Source organism: Megalops cyprinoides, chromosome 3, assembly GCF_013368585.1.
Source record: "Megalops cyprinoides isolate fMegCyp1 chromosome 3, fMegCyp1.pri, whole genome shotgun sequence".
NCBI lineage: Eukaryota > Metazoa > Chordata > Actinopteri > Elopiformes > Megalopidae > Megalops > Megalops cyprinoides.
Window position 1 is genome coordinate 54,110,469 of NC_050585.1, and position 18,517 is coordinate 54,128,985.

An 18,517-nucleotide genomic window follows, 5' to 3' on the forward strand; every position below is an offset into this window, starting at 1 on the left:
GTGTGCTTTGCAGTCCCAGGGAAGGGATTTCATCTGCACATCTGGAAAATGATTTATTTATTCAGAAAGATTTAGATATTCTGGAATAAACATATATTCGTTCAGTGAGGCAAATGCGGTTTATTAGCACTTATCCTTTCAGTCAAAGATGGAGGAGGTGCCTGCCAAAACTGTGTGTAGCATATATCATCTCCCTGTGGGTGAACTGACAGAGAGGGAGAGAGACAGGGAGTGTGTGTGTGTGTGTGTGTGTGTGTGTGTGTGTGTGTGTGTGTGTGTGTGTGTGTGTGTGTGTGTGAGAGAGAGTGTGTGTGTGAAAGAGAGAGGGTGTGTGTGTGTGTGTGTGTGTGTGCGCGCATGCGTGTGTGTGTGTGTGTGTGTGTGTGTGAGAGTGTGTGTGTCTGCGCATGCGTGTGTGTGTGTGTGTGTGTGTATGTGTGTGTGTGTATGTGAGAGTGTGTGTGTGTGCGCATGCGTGTGTGTGTGTGTGTGTGTGACCTCCTTACCTCCTCCAGGCTGAACAGCACACCCCCGATAGGAGCACCGAACGCTACGGACACGCCCACCGCTGCAGCGGCCGAGAGAACCTGGGACAGGAAATGAGGAATGAGGTCATCACAGCTGTCCCTACAGTCCCGTACAAAAAACCCTCCCACACACTCACACACACTCACTCACACACTGTAACACACACACTCACTCACACACTGTAACACACACACTCCCTCACACACTGTAACACACACACTCCCTCACACACACACACACACACACACACGCACACACTCACACACCCTCTCTTTCACACACACACTCACACACACACACACACACACACACACAGACACAGCACACTGACAGACATAAAGCTGCACCATATAAGCCCCCAGGAGGAGTAAGATAAATCTATGACACTATGTGCACAGTGCCACCCTGTGGAGGTTTGACCATTACTCCTCACAACATTAAACAGGGCTTTTGTTTTTCTACTAAATACACAATATAAGAACATAACAATAATTTAATAAGCAATAAGTACTTAATATTTGGGTCTTTAAACTGGGGCTACAAAATCCCACCCATATGCTTCCCTGACCCCACCCCACACTCCCCCTGACCCCGTCCCACTCTCCCTGACTCCACCCACCTCCCCTGACCCCTCTCTCTCCTGGACCCTGCCCCACTCTCCCCCTGACCCCGCCCACACTCTTCCCTGACCCCACCCCCACTCCACCTGACCCTGCCCACACTCCCCCGGACCCCGCCCTCTCTCTCCCTCTCCCCACTCCCACTCTCTCTGACCCCACCCACACTCCCCCGGACCCCGCCCTCTCTCTCCCTCTCCCCACCCCCACTCCCTCTGACCCCGCCCACCCCTGCCCCCGCCCCGCTCACCTCCCTGCGCTTGGCCTCGTTCCTGCGGTACTTGCTGAACAGGTGGCAGAAGATGTTGCCGCAGCAGCAGGCCACGTGCACCAGCGGCCCCTCCTTCCCCAGGCTGAGGCCGGACGCCACCGCCAGCACCAGCGTGACCGTCTTAATCAGCAGGGTCCACTTCCCCAGGTACCCGCGGATGATGAAGCCGCTCAGAATGCTTTTGATCTGTGAGGCAGTGGAGGCACACGCGTTGGCATTAACCCTTCACACGGCTAACCCTTCTGCTGCACCGCACAGACCACAGGCCCCAGTGCAGATCCAACGGTACAGTGTGTTCTAGCCCTACAGTGAAATTACAGCAAGGTGTGTGTTCTAGCCCTACAGTGAATTTACAGAGATGTGTGTGTTCTAGCCCTACACTGAATTTACAGCGGGGTGTGCGTTTTAGCCCTATGCTAACTTTACAGCGAGGTGTGTGTTTTCTAGCCCTACACTAAATTTACAGTGAGGTGTGTGTTCTAGCCCTATGCTAAATTTACAGTGAGGTGTGTGTTCTAGCCCTACACTAAATTTACAGTGAGGTGTGTGTTCTAGCCCTATGCTAAATTTACAGTGAGGTGTGTGTTCTAGCCCTATGCTAAATTTACAGCGAGGTGTGTGTTCTAGCCCTATGCTAAATTTACAGTGAGGTGTGTGTGCTCCACCTGTGTGTGTTTTTACCTCAGGGATGCCCGAGCCACAGGCGTAGGGAGCGAAGGCCCTGACCAGCGACACGGCCAGGAAGGAGAAGAGCAGAGCCCAACACACGTACATTAAGTAGCTCACGATGTACGCAAAGGCCCCCTGCAGGATGAAGAGGGAATTACAGGGGCTGTGACCCTGGATAACAGCACACCCTCAGCACATACACACAGAGCAATGCAGTTTACCGAAAAGACCGGTAACACAGACAGGCAGTACTGATGCTCATCATTCCGTCACACCCAGTATGTTGTGTGCTTGGAGCTGTGTTTATTCCTGATTTAGACCCACTTCTTGGTCTTTGTTTATTGAAGGAAGAGCCTTCTGCCTCTTAGCAAAGAGATGAGAGTCGTCAGGAGGCTAAGGAAAGGGCAGACTGGGGGAGGCAGGCAGCTAGCACATACAGTTTGTGCGGTTTGTCCCACGGGCACCCCATGGTGCTCGGAGACGCCCCGCCCCGGACACCTACCTCTCCGGTCCCGATGATGAGCTCGGCCCAGCTCTTCCACTGCGGGCAGCGGTCACGGGCCTGGAAGGTGGTCTCGTTGGAGCTCCAGCAGCAGTGCTCGTGGTTAAACCAGAACCCGTTCAGGCACAGCCCCTCCTTCAGGTCCGTCGCCCAGTGGGCCGAGATGTCGATCCCACCCGCCAGGGCGCCTGCGGGACGGGCCATGCCGTGAGCAGCGTGAGCGGGCCACGCCCTGACACCCAAACCACCTGCTGACCAACCTTCCCACCCCCACCTCCAGCAGTGCAAAGTCAACTGCCTTCAGCCCCTGAGTCACAACTGATCTGATATCAGCCTGCTTTCAACCACACCAAGCACTGCATCCCATCCCCACTGACCTGGAATCAGTTCTGCCTTCAGCCACCCCAGCCCCTGAGCCCTGTTTTGCTGACCTGACATCAGTCCGATGAGCAGCATGAGCAGCCAGCCGGAGAAGGCGTCGGTCACACTCTTGAGCAGTGCCCACAACGACTCCCTGCTTTTACTGGTGATCTGCAAAGAGACGCAACTCCGTGAGATGCAGCGACCCAAACACCTCCTGAGCCAGACCTTCACACAGAAACCCCCTCAGCGCAGCCGGCAGACCCACTGATGTACCCCCTTTCACTGCGGTTTCACCTGCAAGACACTCCTGCTCAAACACTGAAAACGTCAGACTCACACCACACATACAGCACATAATTAGTTTATTGTCGGCTACTGTAATGCAGGCTTCACAGTGAAAGGTAGGTTTATCCTGTCATCAGGGACTGTATCTGTGGTTCAGCAAACATCAAAAAGCACTGCTCAGTATAGGTATGGAGTCCTGTATGTGGTTGGGCACTGCTGTGGTAACCTTCAGAAAAATACTTGAATTGCTGAACTGTTTCAGTAAAGACCTACTTGCATAAATGGTAAAACTATGTAAGCCACCATGGAGACAGGTCTCTGGTAGGCAAACTGCTAACAACAGCACTAACAGTAGCCTAGACACACTGGGTTGCAAGGCCCTGTGGGAAATGTAGTTAAACGGGGCCCTATTAGCGAGGGGCTAAGGCGGGGTTGTGACTCACCTCTCTGTGCCGGTCCCGGTCCTTGGACTTCTCCCTCACCCAATCAATGGTGTTGAAGTCCTCGTAGGTGCCCACCCCTGGGACCGGCTCGTCCAGCAGGTCCAACAGCTTCGGAACACCATTATGCCTCTCCAAGCCCTCGCCATAGTTATTGTAACCTGGGAGACGGGGGTGGAGGAGGGAGAGAGAATGGAAGAGGAGGAAAAGGGATAGAGGGCGCAAAAACAAAATCATAAATGCTTATGAAAATCATAAAGCTTATGAAGCCACAGTGTTTTCTACACACATGGTGCTTTAAGGACTACACAATACCGCTAAAGAATGGGTGATATGATTCTTTAAATAATCTGATTTGCCCAGTTGCCAGAAAGCAACCCTCCAACAAACTACACCTTAAGTTGGAGCCCCAACACTCAGAGTACGACTCCCAACACATTCAACACTCAGAGTAAGACTCTGAACACTGAGAGAACAGGACAGCAGGACAGCACAGAGGCTTTGACTCTGCCAGGACACAGCTGCCTGCGGTAGCGAGTTAAAGACAATGAAGGCAAATTCCTCAGCCAGGCTGCACATCCATGAAACCTTTCTTTCCGAAAGGAGGCGTCTGTAATAGCTGTGTTTATACGGCACTGTTGCGTGAAACATTTCTGCTGTAACAACATTTTGCAAACACAGAGATGATCGGATCGCTGCCTGAAATCTCCGCTCCAGAAGAGCAATAAGACATGAGAGCATCCAAACGCACCCTCAATGTGGGCGGCGGTCTGTGTGTCTGTTCTGCAGCGTTTACAGTAAAACTAAGGTCTTTTCTTAATATGACCTCTGTCCCCATTAGCTATAACTATATATTATAACTACAGAGGTTATAAAGCAAGCATTTACAGCAGCCATAAAGCGTTATCTTCTGAGCCCAGCCAGACAGGAATTCATCACCCCTGCAGTAACAGTACACAGCAGTTCCATTCTCCACACACACACCCTCCGCTACTGCACACTGTCTCACTCTGGGAGGGATTAGATCCTACAACCATCTGGTTCCATACTCACAGTACAACACTGTTCCAGATAATGAGCTAGCCATAACAAAAATAACTTTAAAAGAAAATACAAAAAGACCACCTTGAAAAAGAACTTCACAATGGCCAAGGGTGTGTGCCTGGGTCTGTCTAATGTAACCGGTCTGGTCTGAGAAGAGCAGAACCTCTGTGTGATTCAATGTGAAGGGGCATGCACACAGATCATACTGACAGGAGACAGGCTGTGTCATAGGAGAGGCCTGCATGAGGTGAGCACTACACTAATGTCTTACTTTGATGGATTGGTGCAACTAATCTTCAAGGTGCACTAGTGTTTCAAGATAAGATTTATGAGACAGTGGGAAGGTTCAGCTGACATGTGTGTCTGTGTGAAGACAGCGGGGTTTATTGGGCAGTACACAAAGAGACATGATCATGGTCCGGTTCCAGCTCTACAGTGGGAAAGGGGTATAATGAGCCAGCGTAGTTCCAGCTTTACAGTGGGAAGGGGGTATAATGAGCCAGCCTGGTTCCAGCTCTGCAGTGGGAAAGGGGTATAATGAGTCAATCTGGTTCCAGCTCTACTATAATGAGACAGTCTGGTTTCAGGAGAGGGAGTGCCACTTAAAAGGTATCTGCTCAGTGACAAAATGTAAACTAAATTAGAGCACAACAGTAATAAGATTGCACTAGTTGATTCCACTGTAACCGACGATGTCACAGCAGATGATGAGTACACAGTATGTGATGAGGTGACAGTACTTGATGAGGTCACAGTAGGTATGCAAATTAGTGTAAATTAGTGACAATCTGAAGGAAGAGCAGAAATCAGTGGATGCACACTTATACAAAAGATAGTTTAGGCCTATAAGCATCTACTCAACAATCTCAAAATCACATCAGGCTACAAAAGCTTGTGAAAAAAACAACCTTAAATCAGCAGAACACATAAATTCATATAAAATGGAAATGTATCTTCCATGGGTTGTGGCTTGATAGCTTACCAATACACTGACAGGGAAACCGCGTTAACCAGTTAGCCGAACTTTACTGTTGAAGAAGAGGCTATTCTTAATCATTGGACATTTAACTATTAGTTAAAACTGGCTAAAGGCAAAGCCACGCAGGTTGGATTCAGATGCCCCTTCATTAACCACTTCTATTCAAACCACCTCTGACACTTCCAGTGTCAAGCCGCTAAAGGCAGACACCAGCTTCAGACAGCTTCCTGCGACAGACAGCTTGCTCCGGCGGGTACCTGCGCCCCGGTCGCGGTCCTGGGGCGGCGCACTGTCGGGGCTGGAGAGGTCCGGCGCAGCGCCGGGGGTCTCTGCCGCGTCCGCACCGTTTGCGCTGCTCTGCAGGCTGCTGAAACCGTCGCTGCTGGACGCGGCGTCCTCCATCCTCAGCCCTGAAGATACAAAATGTCTGCCGTCGCTGTAAAGTACGGTACGAGGCTTTCACAGTGGCTAAAAACACACTAGGCTACACATAAAACATAAACCTACTCTTACAAGACCGGCGAATTAGCGCAGGAAACCGTACATTATGCCAACGTTAACTAACAGCCACATTCTCCTGCAATACAGTTTATTGGCTGCTTACGAAATAACTGAAAGGTGCGAAGATAACATTATTAATTATTAAACAAAAACGTTTAAACTGTACCTATCCAACCCGACAGATAGCTCATGCGGTCGCTGCGCACTTGCCGGTATATATTTTCTTGGGTGTTGCCTTTCAGAAATGCAAATAACTTCATGGCCAAAATAGCCGCTAATCTTTTCTTGACCCGTCAAAACTGGCAGGCGTTTTGCGCTTGACATTCAAGCGTGACATTCAAGACAGCTAGTTAATCTCCTTAACTTGAATCAACAGGTTTGTTAGCCATCCTGACAAGTATACTAGCCCGTAGTAGCCTACCAACAGTTAGTCCAGCTGTCTAAGCACCAAAAATCACGAACTGGCTTCACAAGTGCAGCTAACGCAACAAACTTGAAAGTTACAACGCAATATTGTTAGGATACTTATAGCTGAAAATAGTTGTATTCAGTAGCTAAATTACAGGGTTTACGTGTTCAGGAAACCTGCTCAACCCGCAGGCATGGTTAGCCATTAGTTACAACCGGTTAAGGATGCAAACTAGCTGTTTCTTTCAAATATGACAGAAACTAAAACTGGTTACATTGCTTACATAAATTAGCCAGATCGCCATTTTGACGAGCCTAGTTATTGTGATCATATTTAGCGAGGTCGTAATTTAGACTATAGATGCTAACAAGTAATTAAGATATCTACATCACCAAATGGAGATGCGTGTAGGTTGAGCTAGCCAGCCGGCAAACTCTCACATTAGGCAATAGAGCAATACCTATTGGCATCTGTAGTCCAATATCTAGCCATCTAACGAGCAAGCTAGTTTACAACCCGGTAAACATAAGCACACCTGTGCAGCTTGTGGAATTGCACGCTAGTAGCAATGTTTTGACATGACTTCTAAATCCATCACATGCTGATTTAGCTCGCTAGCTAGTTCATGTAACCCAAGGAGGGTTAAGTTACAAGTCTATTTCCACAAATTGTGATATTTCGCAGGAGGAATATTTTCGATATATGGTAAATTAGCTGGCGAACTGCGATCGTCATTTATATTTCGTTCCACTTCATAATATTGTTTCACGTACGACAAACGGCAGATCCCAGTTCCCATTTCGATGTCGGTCAAATAGTATCTGAGTGATCTGTTACGTGGGCTAAATTCTCTGGAGATACACGTCCTCTGCGCAAATGTAACGCAGGTAGCAATTTCATTTATTAATTTCATTGATTAATCTTAATTGACAGCCGCCTCGTTTCATTAAGGAGGAGATATTAATCACAATTTGCTGAATACACACCTTCACTTGTATCACCAACGTACCTGACACATTTCTGTCAAACGGGAATTACATCTGACGGGCCGGTAGAACCCTTCAGGTATAGATCATTACTGCGGTTCGGTCAGACACCCAGAGCTCAGGGAGAAACGCGGCCGAGCGACCGCCGGGGATTCTCCACGGTCAGGCAGGCACAGGGCTTGCCCATACGCCCTTAGGTGCTCACAACCGTCACCGTGCGTCATCTGGTGGTGCCCAGATTACGATCCACATATAAACGGTTTCCTCTTTTTAGAAGGCATTATGTTGCATTTGAGGTTGGACACTGTGGTCGCTTCACAAGAATCACAAGCCATAATGTAAAACACTTCTGCATTTATTTACACTATTCACATATCAGAAATGTATGTAATAAGAGCATCATTGCAATAAAATATACAGACTGTCAGGCCAGGGAGAGTAAAATACATTATCATTAAGGAAACCCAATAACAACAGAGACAGTGGACACAGGAGTGTGTAAAAGTGCCTCAATTTTACAGCATTTTTACGGTGCAGATTCTAAAGGCAGAATATAGTTTTCCTTTTAAGTCTAGCCATTTTATACAGGCAGGGTTTGCAAAAACATTCACACAGAGTGCTCGATGAAACCAGAGCTAGGATTAAAAAAGTCATTGTGTTTATTTTGGGAGACAGAATGTGAACAGACAAGCAGCTTTAAAAAGTGGGACTGACATTTAGAGGCTTCATTTCACCTCATTTTTCCCCTAGATCCTGCTTCTCGTGTAAACTAAAGCATTAGAGAGAAGTACATCCTAGTGGAGGTGCTTCTGAAAAGGCAGGAAGGGAAGAGTGGGCAGGCTGGTAGGCCACCTCGGGCCAGCCTCCTCTGGAATGACATCACTGCTCCGTCCCTGCTTTCTGCGCTGGCCTGTCCTGTGCCACACTGACAGAAAGGAGGCTTGGACTGGACGTGACATGTCCCAGCTCATGGCAGGACATCTCACTGTTTATGCATATACTGATTATACATATACATATATTTACAGTTTATACTTCTTATATTACAATATTATTTTATATTCATCGGTTCAAACAATATCTCTTCAAATCAACAATATTTATGCATGTCTGCTTTGATTTAAGAATAAAGGAGTAATTGCTGTGATTGTAAGTAAGAAAGGAGTTCCTCCAACAGTGAGCAGAGGACAGCTGATTGGATCTGAACACACCGTGCACTGTACACTGTGCTGTAGGAGCTTCTCCCAGGCTTACCATGAATATCAGCCTGCAGATACACTGGGCCTGCCAACCAATAAATAAATAAATACACAGCCATGCTGGGAGGCTTAATAATTATTATCAAAGCAACAGTTGTAACAGCTGTAATGTGTAATTTAGAGATTACCTCACCAACGACATCTGCAATCAAACATTGCATTCAAAAGTCCACCTCCCCACACACACCCACACCCTCACTCCCACATCCACACCCATACTCACACCCACACCCACATCCTCACCCACACCCACACTCACACCCATACCCACACCCTCACCCCCACACTCACACCCACACCTACACTCACACTCACATCCACACTCACACTCACACTCACACCCAAACCCACACCCATACTCACACTCACATCCACACCCTCACATCCTCACTCACACTCACATCCACACTCACACTCACACCCACACCTACACTCACACTCACCCCCACTCACACTCACACCCACACTCACACTCACACCCATACTCACACTCACATCCACACCCTCACACCCACACTCACATCCTCACTCACACTCACATCCACACTCACACTCACACCCACACCTACACTCACACTCACCCCCACTCACACTCACACCCACACCTACACTCACACTCACCCCCACTCACACTCACACCCACAGTCACACCCACACTCACACCCACACTCACACCCATACCCACACCCGCACCCACACTCACATCCCCACTAACACCCACACTCACACTCACACCCACACCCACACTCACACTCACATCCACACTCACACCCACACTCACATCCCCACTAACACCCACACTCACACCCACACCCAAACCCACACCCACACCCACACTCACACTCACATCCACACTCACACCCACACTCACACACACCCATACTCACACCCACAAAAGGGACTTTATTAAGGAGCCAAAATCAACAGGATGGAGGGGAGCTTTGCACTTTGGTAGCGGGTAATGTAAGTATCACCCTGCTGTCTGTAGTCACTGTAGCCAGTCATAGTTTCCACGGGTTCAATCGTGAAATTAGTCCAGTCCTGGTTGCCGTGGTGTCAGTAGTCCAGTCATGGTTGCTGTGGCGTCAGTAGTCCAGTCATGGTTGCCGTGGCGTCAGTAGTCTAGTCACGGTTGCTGTGGTGTCAGTAATCCAGTCCTGGTTGCCATGGCTTCAGTAGTCCATTCATGGTTGCCGTGGTGTCAGTAATCCAGTCCTGGTTGCCGTGGCGTCATTAGTTGTTCAGTCGTGGTTGCCGTGGCGTCAGTAGTAGCCTATCCCCGCGAGCACGCCATTGCCCAGCCCCAGGCTCTCCCGCAGGGCACGCAGCTGCTCCTCGCCCAGGCGGATCTTGTCCTCTAGCTGGCGCTGTTCCACCAGCAGGGCCGCCTTCATCTTCACGTAGTGGTTGTAGTCGCGCAGCTGATCTGGGGTCAGGCAGCGGCTCAGCACCCTGCTCACGGCCTGCTGCCGCCCATCCACATGCTCCTTCAGAGACTGCGCCTCCTTCAGCTGGCCCAGCAGCTGCTGCTTCTTCTCCAGCAGGGGGAGCTGTAGCAGCACGGAGAGACAGAACACGACTGAGGTCACATCCTTCCCAACAAAGGAGGAAGAGGAAGATAAAGAAGAGGAGGAGGGAGCCAAAGGAGGAGAGGCAGAGGTATGGGATGGAATAGAGGAGGATGAGCAGTAGAGTGAAGAAGACGAGGAAAACAGGAAGGCAGAGACAGCAGTGGAATTTGAAGATACACATTTATATTATACACTGAACAAGACCACATCCTGTCCAGAGAATACATCTGCCTTCCATTTAGACTAAAAGCAGCTACTGGAATTTAACCCTTGAATCCCTGAGTTAGAAGGTTAAACACTGATTCTCTGAGTTAGAAGGTTAAACCCTGAATCTCTGAATTGGAAGGTAACCCCTGAATCTCCGAGCTGAATGGTAACCCCTGAATCTCTGAACTGGAAGGTAACCCCTGAATCTCTGAGCTGGAAGGTAACCCCTGAATCTCTGAGTTAGAAGGTTAAACCCTGAATCTTTGAGCTGGAAGGTAACCCCTGAATCTCTGAGCTGGAATTTCACCCCTTAATCTCTGAGCTGGAAGGTAACCCCTGAATCTCTGAGTTAGAAGGTTAAACCCTGAATCTCTGAGCTGAATGGTAACCCCTGAATCTCTGAGCTGGAATTTCACCCCTGAATCTCTGAGCTGGAAGGTAACTCCTGAATCTCTGAGTTGGAAAGTAACTCCTGAATTTCTGAGCTGGAAGGAAACCCCTGAGGAGGACAGGGTGAGTCGGTGCTCTGCTGCTCACCCGTTGGTGGTGCGCTCCATCTCCATCCAGGCTATCCAGGGCGTTCTCCACGCGGAGCAGCCTCCCAGACAGCGACAGCAGCAGACTCACCACCTTGTCCAGGTCCCCGATGAACATGCGGAACTTGTCCACCTCGCTGGGCTTGCAGATGGCCAGCACCAGGGCCTCCACCTCCTCGCCCAGACGGGCGTTCGCCCGGATATCCTCCTGCAGGCCCCTCTGCGCCTCCCGAAGCACCGCCAGCTTCCTGCGCAGACTCTCCATCAGCTGCTGCAGGAGGAACCAATCACAGAGTGTCATTCAGGTCAGCTGCTGCAGGAGGAACCAATCACAGCATCAGGTCAGCTGCTTCAGCTGGACCAATCACAGCGCATCAGTGAAATCAGATGTTGCTGTGGGACCAATCGCTGCGAATCAGTCAAACACTGCAGGTGTACACCCCAGACTATGCGTGTCACCAGTCTCCACTCAGATTATTTTTGATTACTTTTCATGGACAGTGATATACAGTAGTTACCACTTTACAAAACATTTATCATAATCACAACAATCCACAGATTCCTCAATAATAATAGAATGTCCCTGAGAAGAGTCTGCTGAGTTACCTGCAGCAGGTGTGATGTTACCTTCTTGTAAGAGAGCTCATCATCTTCATCTTCCCCGTGTCTCCCTGGGAGGTCTCTCACACAGCTGGGCAGCAGGGCCTTCGAGCAGGTGAAGCCTGGGCCTTGAGTAGCACTGAAGCCCCATCTGGAGTCCCTGCAGAGGGGGGAGGAGAAAGGAGAGACCAGGATTAGCGAAGGCCTATGGAGCTCCAGTGGAAAGGCCAATGTGCTATTTACTCTACTTATGACAAAGAGCACATGGATTTCTTTACGGTTACATGTCTCAGGGGGTCTCAGGCCTGGGAACAAGGTAAAGCTGCTTTGTGACAATTTGTGTTGTAAAAAAATTGAATTTAATGATTTGAATTTTAAAATAAAATTGAATTGAATTGAATATGTAGCGCTATCAGAATTTGTTCGTAACTGTCAGACTGAAGGTGATGTCATTCCCTTGTAGCCAGATCTACAGCAGTTATTTTCTTCTGTCCATTACATAAGCATTACTCATATAATTAACTAAACTATTTATGGAGCTGCTTTAACACATGTGTTGTTTCTGCTTCACAGATGTATGAACATTAGTACGCTTTACAGAGAACAAACAGAGCTCCAGGAGATGGACACATTTGCATAATTAGTGCTGGAGCAGAGCTAACTCCAGCGTGAAAATGTCATGCTGCAGGTGAGGGGATTGTCCACCAGGGGGCGCTTAGTCACATCTGTACCTTTAGCCTTCAGCTGTGAGGAATGGGAAATGACAGCTGCTTTTGATCCACCATGTTTTTACCAGAAGAAAAGATGACAACTTTTCCCTTTTAACTCAGTCAAATTCGGCCATGAGGCTTTATCTACAAGCCCCTTAAAGAAAAATATGCTGATTTGGTTACTACTATTATGTCTGACATGTTGGCTTCAGTGATTGGTTTCATAGTTTGATTCCTTTTTGATCCATCTGTTCCACCTGTGTCACCTGTTCCACCTGATTCGCCTGTTCCCTGGCTCTTGACAGGGCCTCACCTTTGCAGGGTGTCCCTGCTGAGCTCCAGGAGGCTTTGTCTGCCCCTCCAGGTCTCCCTGCCATCCTCCTCCTCCTCAGCACGGTGGGGAAACAGCTCCTCCATGAGGTCAGCCCTGGTATTACACCCAGCATCGCCCTCCAGGTCAACATCCAGCAGGGGGCAGTGATGAGCCATCCACACAGCAGGGGGCGGGGCCTGTGCCTCTGGGAAGGAGTCTAAATCTGTCTCCAAGACCTTCCCCATCCTGGCGGAGCACTGAGTCTCCACCCTGGGGGAACTGTCCGTCTTTCTGTCTTGATATAGGTCTATATCCGTCTCAAACGGCCTGTCTTCCTCCTCCCTTGCTGCAGACCACTGCTCTGGGCCCTTATTGGACACCTGGTCCTGTAGCTCCTCCTCTTCCTGCTGCTCACAGGTTATGGTGAAGTATGACTGAGGTGAGGGTCTCTCTCGGGCGGAGCCGTTTGCTATCCCAGGCACCCCCAAACTGCCCTGCCCGTCACACACCGGACCCCTCTGCCACTCTGCCCGTGGCTTCAAAATGTGTGGCCTTCCCTCGTCCGGCGCTGTCCGAGAGACAGCAAGCCTGTGGAAGATCATGCAGAGCCCACAGGTTAGATTCCACAGGTTAGATTCCATATTTTACTCCCCTTGCAGGGGGTAAAACACTATACCAGCTGAATAAGAGGAAGTTACACAGAAATCACAGAAAGTGCAGCTTATGGAATCAGACTAATGGCTACTGCTGCTGGTGACTGACTTTCAACACTTCAATGCAACTGTAGACACACGATCACATGACCAGTGCAATGTCACCGTGGCAACTACAGACAGCAGTAAAGCTCCTGTTTGTAACAGGCTCAGGTGCGAGAGGCTCAGATGAGCTGACGGGCTGCTGCAGGTACGCCAGGCTGCCGCCGGCCCCCTCACCTGGTGCAGGGTTCAGGTGATGCATGTGCGTGAGACAGCCCCGCGTGCTGCAGGGACATCTCTCGCTCTCCGGGGGGCGTCACCGGGCGGAACACTCTGTGCGAGAGGGCGGGGCTTGGCGGGACGCCCTCCCGCAGGGGCAGGCTGTAGGAGCGCTGCCGGGTCACCTGCAGGTGGTCAGGCGGGTGTGAGGGACTCGCCCGGTTGGGCGTCTCTGGGGTAGGGGAGGGTGTGGAGGACAGCAGGCTGTTGTACGACGCCCTCCTGCGGTGGAACTGCTCCCACTTTGGAGGAGGGGGGCGGGGTGGGGGCGGCCTCTTTTTCCTGGCTGTGTTACTGCTCTCCTGAGTGCTGCTCACAGCCGCCTGGAACTGTGCAGCAGATCTGCGCAGACGCTGCAGACCCGTAGGGACGCCACTTTCGGACAGAGAGGGCCTCTGCCCTGGCCAATGTGCTGCTTCCTCCTCTACACAGCGCTCAGAGAGCCTCTCACATACCACAGAGTCACCCAGCTGGCTCTCGTGGTCTGGAGGTACAGCACCCTCTGCTGGCAGGAAGTCTCCACTGCAGCACAGCTGGTCTCTGAAAGCAGGAGAAACTGAGAAACTTCCTTCCCCTGCATGCACTGTTAAAGGAGATCAGCTTATTAAATAATAATAATAAAATTACTAGTTGGTTTGGAACTCTTTCTCCAAAAACAGCCCTACATGACTTTGTGCAGAGATTACAGTTTTTTACAATCATTTTCACACGTGTCTCAATACCATGTCCGCTTTTACAAAACACTTAACACATCCACCATATCAGTAGACTGCGTGAACTAAACTGTGTATACTTTTGCATTGCTTTGATACAAAATGCATTCAATCACTTCTTCCAAAATTCATGAATACCTCTCTCAGTCAATGTTCACCACCAGCAAAATTCTGTACAACCATAGCAAATTTTGCAGACATTAAGATACTCTGTTCAAAACAGTTAACTTTCAGTTCAAAACCTAAAGAAATTTAGATCACTGTAGATGGAAATATGCTGCATTTTGACAGACAAATGAAACTATATGCTTGAAATAAGACAGATTATTCTGATTTTAGCAGAAAGTTTATTCAGTTTTTTTGTTTGCATCCTTGTTACCACTTTTGTAAGTGGTCATATTTGCATTGAAATTCGCATGTATATAGGCAAAATATAATTGTAGTTGTTGCTGAAGGGATTTTTCCACTATTACTGCCATATATATGTAAGTCATAGCCTAGCAGTGAGAGAAAGTGACCCAAGAATGCAACTACAGTAAATTTACCAGTAGTGGTAAATGGTACATGGTACCATGGTATCTACAGTATTGTGACAGGCAAAACAACAGATCAAAAATTTGGTCTTGGTGTCATGATAGCTGCTTGGCTTCAAATACTTATGGGGCGTGGGGGGTTGTAGGGGTGGATAAGATATGCTAAAGATTTTTTTCTAAAGGTTCAAGGCAAGGGAGAATGTTGCAGTAAATCTGAATGTAGCAAAGGGCGAGAGCAGTCACCCCACCTGGCCTCGAACCCGGGTCTACGGGGTACCAACCATGCAACTTTGACACCAAAGAGCCAAGCTCGGTGATATGGTAGTCAGAGCGCATACTCAACCGTAGTGACAGCACTCTTTTCACAGTGAAAATCATAAAAATTTGACCCAAAATACAGAGGACACCATGGATCAGCATTAGGACTACAGCAGACTTCTAGTGGTAGTATCATGTGTTGTTGTTTCACTTACCGTACTAGAAATGAAAAGGATCTGCAGATGTTTTGTTGTACTATAGTATACCTCAGAAATTGTAGCATAGAGCTGCCATGAGGCATATTGCAGCATTTCAGATTTGTTTGGTATTACAACATGTACTCTAAAGAGGTGTCATTCTTTTTTCTTTTTTTACAGTTTTTTACAACCGTTTTCACCCTTAGGTCAATACCATGGCCACTTTTTCAAAACTCTTAAAAAACTGTAATAGCAGTGAGTGGGAGAAGAAAGGAAACTTTTTCTGGGAGGTAGAAGGGCTCCAAACAGGATGTGCTTTACCTTTCTCTCAGGCTGAAATTCCTGGTAAATTCTGTTTTTTCCATCTGCCTCCCATAATGCACCTGCAGGAGAGAGTTATTCAGGACAGAAACACAGAGGGCTATTCCAAAAATAGCAGGTGAACTGAGGGGTATGCCTGTGTGAATGGCTAAGTAAAGGTTAATAAGGTAGCTAATGTTGGACATCTGAAAAAAAGCCAAGACAAACACCAAAACGTGCAAAATGTTCCACGTGTTTTCACATTCCAAAGTCTGACTGGCGTCACGGCTGGAGCAATGCTGAGAGCAAATAATCGAAACGTGAATGTGTCCGTGTTCCACGTCTCTCCCAGGTGCTGGGACCTGTTTAAAAGGCAGTGTTACACAGCTGTGCACCGCAGGCCTTCAGCTCCACATGCTGCGGAGTGTGAGCACACACCATGGAAACATGTTAGGAATGTATAAACGTTCCTCGATAACACGCGCACGGTGGTATCTGTAGATGCAGCGTGTCACATTGACAACACTTACAGACTGCACAAGCCAATCAGAATCCAACAGCTCCAGCAGGAGTGCGGTTTGCACACAAAACAGAAACAGCCTGCAGACAGATGTAATGACAGGATTTTCACCCTGACAGTTTGTTTTAGGAGTTTGATTAAAGGCCTGCACCACTGGTCTTTAGAGTTAAACAAGGAACGAGAATGCCTTGTGTGTGTATGTGTGTATGTTTCTGTGCGTGCATTTATCTGCGTGTGTGCGTGTGTGTGTGTGTGTTTGAGTGAGTGTATGCACAGCGTGAGAGTGAGTGTATGCGCAGTGTGTGTGTGTGTGTGTGTATACATGTGTGTGTGTGAGTGTATGCACAGCGTGTGTGTGTGTGTGTGTGAGTGAGTGAGTGTATGCACAGCATGTGTGTGTGAGTGTGTGTGTGAGTGAGTGAGTGAGTGTATGCACAGCGTGTGTGAGTGTGTGTGTGTGTGTGTGTGTGAGTGTATGCACAGCATGTGTGTGTGTGTGTGTGTGTGAGTGTATGCACAGCGTGTGTGTGTGTGTGTGTGTGTGTGTGTGAGTGTATGCACAGCGTGTGTGTGTGTGTGTGTGTGTGAGTGTGTGCACGTACAGAATCTGCAGTCTTGCTTACCTCAGCGTGAGTCTCACTGCCGTGGCTGTGTCCTGGCTGCTGTTGAGCGCCGCCCTGCTGGCCTGGGGGTGTAACTGGGTGGAAGGCGGAGCGATGCCTGTGAGGGTTGCAGGGGCTGTAGAGGTCACGCAGGGCCATCCTGCCTTTGCCGTCAGCAGGGAGAGACGGATTCGGTACCCCCTCTCCAGCCCTGAGTTCTCCCCTGCTGCCGCAGTGCTCAGGGTTCGAGCTGCCGGTCGGCCTCCAGGCCTCCGGGGGGCAGTAGAGCCGGGGGTCCTGCTCGCCGCAGCCCTGGTAGGAGTACCTCCTCTGGCTGGGCCTCGGTGTCTGCGCAGGCGGGTCCAGCTCGACCGGGGGGTGACTGAGCCTCTGGCATTGGCTGGTCAGGCCTGGCAGGTTTGAGACTGACAGACTCCTGCTGGTCTCCTCAAAGAACCGCATGCGGGCGGCGAAGGGGGGCAGGTCGCTCTTCTCATGCCTGGGGGCGGGGCGGGACATCGAGCTCGCAGTCCCTGCACCGTAACTCCTGCCCTTGGGTTCGAACTCTGGCTGGAGCTTATGCTCAGGTGTCCAGCGCCACCTGTGGGGCTTTCCTGTCAGCACAGCCTGCTCCCCCCGGCTGCAGAGGGGCACCACTGTGAGGGTCTGGCCAGGGGGTGCAGAGGGGTGTGGGGAAGGCGCAGTGTGGGCGTGGAACCTGGTGGGCGGAGCTTGGGTGCTGAAGGGGGAGGTGCGGCTTCCATGGGCGTGGCCTGGCTGGGAGGCAGACTGCAGTGAGTCCTCCTCTCCAGCGGGGGCACCCTGGAGCGGCTCTCCCGCCTCCTGTTCCTGCAGCAGGGGGCTGGCGGCTCGCAGCAGCTGGGCCTTCTTCTGCTGGATCTCGTTGCGCAGGTTGGTGGCGAAGCGTTCGTTTCGCCGGCGGGACTTCAGCAGGCGCTGGCGGCGTGACGGCCCGGGTTTGGGCTGGAGGTTCGGGGGCTCGCTGCCATCTCCCACCCCCTCTTCCTGGGGGGGGTTCTGCAGGGTGTCTGCGCCCCCTGGGGCCGGGCACAGAGGCCCCTCCCACACAGCCCCCGGCACACTGACAGAGCGCCCGCGGAGGTGCTGGGGGGGGCTGGGGGCTGGCTCCCTCCACGACTCCTCCAACAGGCCGGGGGTGGAGCTCCTCCTCTCGCTCCAGCCCCCCTCACACACCCCCTCTGCCATCTCTGGCTCGTCTGCGGGGTGCGGGGGGGTCGTGGCTCCCTGGGGGGGCGGGGAACGGGACACGGCCAGCAGCTGCAGCTGGGCGGAGAGGAGCTGCTCTGGGGCACTGTGTCTGTGCTGCCAGGACAGGCGGTTCGACTCAGACTCAGGGGCCACGCTGCAGAGATCGTCCGTGGAGCTGAACCCCTCCGTCCGCGGGAGTGGCCTGCAGGCCGACAGGCCGGAGCCACAGCTGCAGGGGGAGTCTGTCCTGCTGGGGAAGACTCCGGAGGGGACAGGGGACAGGCTGCTAAAGGAGCCCTGGCTCTGATGGGACGGGCTCTCCATGCTGCCTGCAGAGTCAATGCCGTCTGCGCTGGGGTCTGCGCTGGGGTCAGTGCTGGGGTCTGCGCTGGGGTCTGCG

At 50.5% G+C, this 18,517-nt stretch overlaps 2 protein-coding genes across 2 annotated transcripts in view; both read right to left on the reverse strand.

Annotated features, from left to right (window-relative positions):
* LOC118774037 (H(+)/Cl(-) exchange transporter 5-like) overlaps positions 1-6,454 on the reverse strand; it is an 11,713-nt gene extending 5,259 nt beyond the window's left edge. The window contains exons 1-8 of the mRNA XM_036523140.1: positions 6,366-6,454; positions 5,956-6,108; positions 3,679-3,836; positions 3,019-3,118; positions 2,588-2,775; positions 2,098-2,220; positions 1,396-1,602; positions 507-587 (exon numbers count right to left, since the gene is read on the reverse strand). Of these exons, the coding sequence (XP_036379033.1) occupies positions 507-587; positions 1,396-1,602; positions 2,098-2,220; positions 2,588-2,775; positions 3,019-3,118; positions 3,679-3,836; positions 5,956-6,108; positions 6,366-6,390 (1,035 nt within the window). The 5' untranslated portion in view covers positions 6,391-6,454. The remainder of the gene's footprint in view (positions 1-506; positions 588-1,395; positions 1,603-2,097; positions 2,221-2,587; positions 2,776-3,018; positions 3,119-3,678; positions 3,837-5,955; positions 6,109-6,365) is intronic.
* A 3,265-nt stretch (positions 6,455-9,719) lies between these two features.
* On the reverse strand, positions 9,720-18,475 carry LOC118774586 (protein Shroom4-like). The gene is made up of 8 exons (XM_036523939.1): positions 16,840-18,475; positions 16,253-16,260; positions 15,787-16,167; positions 13,723-14,304; positions 12,791-13,378; positions 11,795-11,927; positions 11,169-11,438; positions 9,720-10,403 (listed from the first exon to the last, which is right to left on the reverse strand). Exons 1-8 carry the CDS (start codon positions 18,439-18,441, stop codon positions 10,116-10,118), a joined length of 3,852 nt encoding a protein of 1,283 aa, XP_036379832.1. The 5' UTR covers positions 18,442-18,475; the 3' UTR covers positions 9,720-10,115.
* Positions 18,476-18,517: the final 42 nt, after the last annotated feature.

What these genes read in the sequence shown, in the direction of transcription:
- LOC118774586 (XM_036523939.1), bottom strand. Translation starts at nt 18,441, where the DNA reads ATGGAGAGCCCGTCCCATCAGAGCCAGGGCTCCTTTAGCAGCCTGTCC. An exon ending in AATTTCAGCCTGAGAGAAAG is followed by an intron (nt 14,305 to 15,786) that starts GTAAAGCACATC and finishes TCCTGCTTTCAG; the next exon opens with AGACCAGCTGTGCTGCAGTG. An exon ending in TCACCTGAACCCTGCACCAG is followed by an intron (nt 13,379 to 13,722) that starts GTGAGGGGGCCG and finishes GATCTTCCACAG; the next exon opens with GCTTGCTGTCTCTCGGACAG.